The 8,102-nt window shown below is 39.3% G+C and overlaps 1 protein-coding gene across 13 annotated transcripts in view; it reads left to right on the top strand.

Annotated features, from left to right (window-relative positions):
• The window catches only part of LOC107270680 (pleckstrin homology domain-containing family G member 5), a 100,332-nt gene that overhangs the window by 39,515 nt on the left and 52,715 nt on the right, over positions 1-8,102 (top strand). For all 13 annotated transcript variants that reach the window (XM_025088029.1, XM_025088030.1, XM_025088020.1 and 10 more), the window contains 3 exons: positions 2,230-2,317; positions 2,723-2,810; positions 7,093-7,207. In XM_025088029.1, the coding sequence (XP_024943797.1) occupies positions 2,230-2,317; positions 2,723-2,810; positions 7,093-7,207 (291 nt within the window). The remainder of the gene's footprint in view (positions 1-2,229; positions 2,318-2,722; positions 2,811-7,092; positions 7,208-8,102) is intronic.

The following is an 8,102-nucleotide window of genomic DNA, read 5'->3' as shown; positions in this document are numbered from 1 at the left end:
CTCGCCCCTGCCACCGTAATCTATGGATATATATTTCAAGGGTTGGAACTGAATTTCTTTTATTATCCACATTTTTGTTTTTGGATTCACATAAAGGTCAATAAAAATAAGGACAATGGAACGACTGACGAGTGATTATTTTCTTGACGGTTTTTAATATTTTATTTTTTATTTTACTTTACACGTACCTCGTTTTGCTTTTTTACGAGAACAACAAGAATGGTATGTCGATCGATAATTTTGTCTTGTATGAAATTTTCATTGATAAAATGTCGTTTTTATTTATAGCACTGTTTTATGTACATTGGATACTGCCAATTTGATACACTGTATAGAAAGGACTGTTTGTGCTTGTCCTTTAATACACAGTGGGATAATAATTATCGTATCAATTAATCCAGGGAAATTTATTGTGACTCACAGCATCTTCCTACCTATAGTCTGTGGACGTATTAATCGACCAGGAACTAGCAGGGATGCCCTTACGGGCGCGTACGCATTCGGCTCATCCCAGAAGCACCGCCAGCCTCCTGTCTGATCGGGTACGGCTCGTAACCACTTACGGGATCTGTACGCTAACGCTCATCTCGGGCATGCATACGCGCGCAAACGTACCGGGTGTCCTGGATTATTCGATTAGTCGTGAAATATGAATTTTTAATATCAGTTATCAAATTTGAAATCACTTCATTCGCCCTGTATTTCTACATTACTAGACGTCATTTAACATAACCCTTATAATGCCTTGGACGTTTAGTTGCATAATGGCAAGGGGCATTGTTCATATTTCAATATAGAATATACGATCCGCCATATCGTTTCTCACTTACCTGTATATACTCCTTTATACACTGTATTGTATATAAGGCTGCTGTATACCAAGGACTAGGCTGTAAAACTCGAAGACGTAAAGTTGAGACGCCATTATTCAAAATGGCTTATATATATACAGCTTTACTTGTCCTGCTGCGCGTTATACCGTTCAGCTGAGAATGGCTGCTCAGTTACGGTCACTTACTACTTCGCTTGTTACTTGTACTCCAGTTGAATCTCTTAGCGGCTTTATTTTTTACTTGCAATTCACTCCGCGTCTTTACTAAAGACTTTTCGAGAACTCTGAAGGGTCCTGAATGGTCGTCTCCTTGATGCGTTATATATATAATATATACAGCGTATATACGTATATCGCATGGTCCAGTTCTCTCGGCAATTGGAAACTTCCGCTGTTCCCTTTAATAAAAGCTTTTACCTGTACTCACGACTGATTCTTCGTGTAGCTTAATCAAAGTGCTTTCAAAAGATCGTTTACGTTGGTGCGTCTTCCCGCGTTATACGTCAGCTCCTAGAGAAGCCCGAAAGTCACGCGAAGATTCGGAGCATTCGAATTCGTTCTTCCAATGAACGTGAGACACGTTGGGAGGATTTTCTTTTTGTTATTTACTTTTTTTTTTCAAAAATGCCTTTTCATGGTCCTCGAGCATTTACAACAGGAAGTAGAGGCCTATTGCGCGGGTCGGAAATGAGATGACGTAAATTTTGAGATGGATTTTATATTTAAGGAAATATAAAAAAAAGTCGTTACAATTTTTTTTTTATTAATTTTTGTCCCAAAATTCATTACCGTTACGTTGGTATATTATATATAATACGTGTCTATTGGTATATCTAGGGGGGTATGCCTGTTCTTTTTGTGTACAGAAATATATGGTTCCGTGTCAATACCCAATAAAAGACGTATCCTCTGATAAGGGTTGTATTCCACTAGTCCACTTAGGGGACGAACGCGTTTATGGCTGTTGGTTAATGGCATCGCTGCACACTGTAACCATTACTGATCTCGTCTACCGGGTGTTACTGTTTTATAAATCACCCTTTAACGTCCCGAGCTGTCTCCCTTAACGGGAGGTCGTCGTCATCCCTTATATAGTTATGCGGAGTGCTGCGCTACCCCTGCGCTCGCTTCGTATGTAAATTGCGCAAGTAAAACACTTTAAATGCATTTCTACAATTGGCACAGTGTCCAATAGTTCACTTGCTGCATATACTAGGAGGGGTCGCGAAGACGAGGTCGAGTTACGTAGGGGTGGTTACGGGCGGTTATGGTGGTTATTGTGAATTTTCAATTTCATTCCTTACGATTTTAGGAAAAATTTTTTTTTTGCGGACACATTTTTTTTTAGAAAATATTTTTCGGATTTTATCATTTTTCTTTTTGCCCACTTTTTTTAGGCTCACAGCCCTAGGAGGAGGACGCACGCGCACAACGATCAGACAGCACCTTACGGGAGACACAGCGATCATTATGATTCTAGCATAGGTGAGTATTGTTTGGGGTCTTTTTTTTTTGAGATGCAGTGATTTTTTTTGCTTTGTCCTTTTTTTTCTGTGCTTGGCAATTCTTGATTTGTGAATTTTTTTTTTTGGGAAATTTTGCCGGTACGAAGGATTTCGCGAGAGGCTGAGGATGTGTAATTATGGTTTTAATGTAATATTACTTTTTGTAAGTAATTAATTCCCTAGACAATGAGGAGATACCCTCTTGATTGACGTTTTTCTCTTGGTGGGTAATTATTTGGGGAAATGCTGGATTCGCAGTTTAAGGAGCTTAGGAATAATTAACATTTTTTTTTTAATTCTCTGCAATCTGACCCGCATTTTTGATAGATTGAATTTTTCGGTAAAAATTCAAGATTTAATATAGTTACTTTCTTTCTTCTCTCAGACCTGAGCAATCCACCCTGCGAGGCTATCAGCCTTCCTGCTTTGAGTCGTGTTGCCATCGACGAGGATGACAACCGATCGATTCGATTGTGAGTAATAATACATTTTTTTTGTATTTCTTTTTTTTTCATAATTTTTACTAAGTAATATCTAATATCGTCCTTTGATTTTGAATAATTACAAAAAATCGACGCAACTCATTCCTAGTTAAAATAAATGATTTTTCGAAATTTCATTTTTGATCTCTTTTCCAATTTTATTTTTCTTTACCAATTTTATCATCGATTGTTACCATTATTCATTTTCAAATTCGAGTTTACTACAAATGTCCGATATCGTACGCGAAATTTCAATTATATATATTGAAAACTTTGCCAGTCCTCAGTCACATAATCGTCCGGACAATTCACGCTTTATCTTCATGGCCAGTAGATAAGCATCGCGCTGCATGTTTCAGGACGAGCTCGTCTTTTATCTTGTCTGTTATCGATCAGTGAACATACCGGGTGATCTAATAATTTCTCATCGCAATGTTTCCGGAAAAATCTTAATTCCTCAATCGATCATCGATTCGTTATTGTTATTGTTAACAACCATAAGGTTTTCAACGATGACAAATTTTTTATCAGTCTCAGCCTTGAAATTTGTACTTCTTTCGAGTACAAGACAGTCCGATAAGACTAGTATAATCTTATCAAAATTTATTACCCACAGTGTATTTTTGATTGTTATGAAAATTCGGAAATTTAAAAAAAATTTTTGTCTCTTCCAATAAACTAGCATATCGTTCGCGTAAATTTAGGTCTTTTTATCCGCAAAAAATTTGTAAATTTTCAGCGTGTTCTTAAGATCTATAAATAATTTTTACAGTTTTATATGCAATAGTTTTTACGCTTTTCTTTCACTTCTTTTCTATCGCGTCGAACCGGCCTGCGTAATCACGTCCCGTGCACAATTAATCGTGACAATATTGCTTTTTCATTACGTGTCGCTGACCGGGCAAATTATACGTTATCCCAATATTTCATCCAAATGACCATCGGGATGATAGGTGAAATTTTGTTTAAATCGATCGACCTCATTAAGCTCTACGTAAAATAACCGAACGCTAATGAACTCGCGGTGTCCGTCAGCGAAAAGTCAATTGTCTCAGGTTGAAAAAAGGATTTAACTTTGAAATTTCATGAAAAATTCGTAAAACTGATTTCTCGTGCTTATCAGCGCGCAGCCGAGTAATCCTTCATTTACCTCAAAGACATAAAATCGATCGAACCGTATAATCATACATACAGAGTTCTTTTCATTTTAAACGTACGACTGACACGTGACAGCCTTCCACGTCCCAAAAGGCAGTAAGTAATTGAAAAATGTATTGATAAATATTGAGTAAAAATTTTTTTTTAAATTTTCACACATTTCATCCCAATTAATAATTACCGATGTCATTCAAATGGTCCATTCGGAATGGTCCATATACGCAGTATATCAGGTGGGATTATAACTTTTACATCAAACTGACAAAATTATGTCAGTACAGTGACGTCAGTAAAACCTTATTAAAAAATTCAGCCTCAAATCGCTATTGGCTCTGGTTATTAGTACCTGCGGTTCCTCTCGGGCGAGTAGTAATAAATTAGTCCGCTGCGTGGCGCCACCGTCGAGTGGAACTAACTAACGAAACACTGCCGGACAGGGAGTCACGCCATAGTCCCACACGTTCATTACTCACATGTGGTCGGAGTGCGGTGGATGTAGGAGGTCGGTCTCGATGCTGCCCAAAAAATCGCTCTAGCGATCGTGTAGCTCTGTGGAGAGGAAATAGTCGAGGGCGGGTTCAAATTTGATAAAGAATCGAATATTATATTTATCGAAAATTAATTTGGGAATTTTTTTTCCCATTTACCCTCGATCGAATACAATGCCACTGAAACCAGGCGATCGTCGACAGGATATGGGATACTGATTGTTCGTTTTGAGAATTGAGGGTTGATCGTTGATAAATTTTAGAAATTCAACCGTACGTTCTTCAGCCTATTTTATGTGCTGGAGGATCGGTTCAATTTCCTTAGCGACGCCCGGCGTCGCCCGCGGCGTCGAGTGAACCCAAATTGCATATATCGATTGGGAAATGAATTTACTAATTTCCGGCTGAATTTTCGTACGGCTACTGGATACTGACGTGCACCCTGGTGCCTCCCGGGTTGGCGAGCTTTACGGTTTAGCAATATCGGTGGTATCGCTCGGAAATGTCAAGGGGGGTTGAAACTTGGAAACAAGGGTGGCTTTTGCTGTTGATATACAACCCTCTGTGTCAGGTCGATGCACTTTTAAATTGATGGCTTCGTTAGAGCTACACCTATATACGTACGCCTTCGCTGTGACCGCAAATGCATTCTGTACGTATGGGTTAGGTACGTATAGGGGTTGTTTGTGGGGAGGGGGGGTGGCTGTACCTACCCTCTGCTATCTGTAGGGGTGTAAATTTATACCCTCAGTGGATGGGCTTGAAATCTGATCGGTGGCTCTACAAATGAAAATGAGGATCGGAAGCGAGTTGATTAGTGACAGTGTAAAATAGGGGTTGCCAATATGGGATGATATATTAATTTCTCGAAACTCATATATTTCGTAATTAGTTTATCTTTCTGCGAATATTAATTTCTTGATATCAATGCTCGACGTACGTGCGCTATAAATTTTCATTAAAAAAAATGCCCGACGGTGGTTTTCGAGGACTTTTGAATTTTTCCAGAAAAAAAATATTTTGTTATTCCTACCCAGTTGTTCTCTACTTTTTAGTCTCCCTTTTTCCTTTCCTCTCTGACATCAGGAAAAAAAATTAACCTTCGCCGAGAATTAATCGTTCCTTTTCATACGTAAGCAGAAGGGTTCACATATGTTGTACATATGTATGCATATATGGGCACGTGTCTTCCTTGGGATCGTCTAAATTTTTTTTTACATTTCTTTTTTCCCTCGTCATTTGAAATCTACCAATCGTGCCTCGTCGCGATTATTTTTTATTTTTCAATACCATGCGCCATGGAGACTCGTAGGAGAGCACGTATCCAGTGAAACGTGTAAAAAAATTCGCAACGATCCAAACTTCAGAATCACGTGATGATCTTTAATATCCGGAGGATTCCGAGAAAGCGGGAAGGATCGAAAATAATAATAAAAAGAAAAAAAAAAAGAAAGAGAAATTTGTAAATGAAAAGCAGCAACAGTCGGGCATTTGAATGGTCGACCTAACCTTTCAGGAGATGGCGATCAAATTCAAAGGGACGAAACGTCCCCTCCCTCCGCCACCTTCCCCTTTCTTCCACCCCTTTTTCACCTTCCCATTAGTCCAAATTATTATTTACATTCACTCCTGATACTCCTGGTCCCCTTTCGACCTGAAAGTTGTATCCACTTTGAAAAATTAAAAAAAAAGAGAGAAAGGATTAGAAAAAAAGAAAGAAAAAATTATTTATTGTATAAAATCTCACCGTGTACACTGAATAATTTTTTCATTACGACGATCATCTTCAGGGGCTGTTTTCATTAAAGCAATTTTTTTTTAACGAAACCTCGCCTCAATGCTCGTGAATATACACGTGTATTATTTAAAAGAGGAAAAAGAAAATTCCAAATTTTTTTAACGCCACCTCAACTTTTTTGCAAATTTCTTACCAACCGCCTACGGGCCTTTTCAATTAATTTTATGCAATTTTTCATAATTGGAAAACTTGGACCGATACGTCTGACAAAGGAAGCTCGAACTCGGGACCCGCTATGAGTCGCCGGGCGTCGCGACGGATATTACAGCGACATTAGTACGAGGTCACATAAGGGTTGATTTAACGCGGACTGGTGATACGGCTGGTAAAAATAGGAGGGTTGCTTTTCATCTTATTGAAACTTTTTAACGGGGTGGTACATTTCCCCCCGCCCCCCTTCCTTTCACCCTTGCATCCAGCCACCCAGCGAATTTCGCATTCAATATTTCTTCCTTTCGTCAGCATCTTCGAACCGTGCGTTTATTTTTTACTTTCCTTTTTCTTTCCCTTCCCTTTCTTTACTACTTATGTATCGGCAGCTCTGCCGCATATGTAATATTGCTTACACACATTACCTACACGGTAAAGAACATGCATGCGCCTGCCCTTATACCCATATTTTATATTTTCTCTCACTTACCCCCTTTTTCTCTAACGACAGAAACGTGACGTCATTTATAAGCATCCCCGTGCGTACTTCTCCCAAGCTAATACATTTCCACCCCTTTCATTTTTTTCTTATTTTTTTTTCCAACTTCCTTACCCCAAGTTCTATACGCGCAGCTGACACGCAGCCACGTGCACTGATAACGTCCGAACTTTGTTGCAGTCATGACGAGGAACAAAAAGTCAGGAACGGATGGGGGCACCTGAGGGGTAGTGCCCGGAACCTCTCGTTTCTTCATTTGGGCACTTACGGTTCCAGGCAGCACAACAATTACTCGGTAAGTCACTTTGACCAATTTTTTTTTCAAATTTTATTGAAATTTAACAAAATAAAAGATCGCCTTACAATTCGCTATGACAGTCATAAGGGTAGGCTCAGAAATTCATTTTCAGTACTACGAGTATAGTCGTGTCTCTGTTTACCTACATGCAACAGAGTGAGAGACAACCGTGCTCTAGATGCTGACAGTGAATTTTGGAAACCACCTCCTGTACTGTATACATCTTAGATTCTATTTACATGTGCAGGCTGTCCCTAAATTATATATATATATAGGTCATTGGTATAACTGTCAGATACAATATGGCCTACTGGCCCAAGATCGTCCACACAACTGAGGAATCTCAAAGGAATGGGATTTGAAATATTATAAAATGACGTCTCTACCTAGTCTTACCTGAGCTTGTTCAAGCCCAAGTAGTCTGCTACCCTTTTAGCATACACTTGGGACCGAATGCAGTAGACAACAGCGAAAGCACATGGAGTCATCCATCTTACTTTTGTGTGACCTGTCCGATAGCCTTCCTCGTGGACCCCTCTCGTTCTTGAGTCTGCATTAAAGATTTTTCTCTCTCGTTTCTGCGGGAGCGAGTATCTGCGCCTCTTTTTTTTTTTCGTCCCCCCTCGATAAGACGCACTCGATCGTTTCACACGAAATTCAAACTCCGAGGGGTTGTTGCCTTGGTGGATTAATGGTTCTTTTTCCTTGTATTTTTTTTTTAGTAGCGAAAGGGGTTGCTAGCTTATTTTTATTCTTATTCCTCAGCCACGCTAAAGAAAACGTTTTACAGAAGCGCGAGGGTTTGCGCTGTTGGAATGATAAAGAAATTCGAAAGGGACGATCTTGAGCCTTTAGCCAAAACGGGCAGCGGCGTCTCGGATAGGCTTGCTTT

The sequence above is a fragment of the Cephus cinctus genome, unplaced genomic scaffold (assembly GCF_000341935.2).
Source record: "Cephus cinctus unplaced genomic scaffold, Ccin1 Ccin1_scaffold0806, whole genome shotgun sequence".
Classification (NCBI taxonomy): domain Eukaryota; kingdom Metazoa; phylum Arthropoda; class Insecta; order Hymenoptera; family Cephidae; genus Cephus; species Cephus cinctus.
Note: the sequence above shows the minus strand (reverse complement) of the source record. Positions and strands in the feature narration are given on the sequence as shown.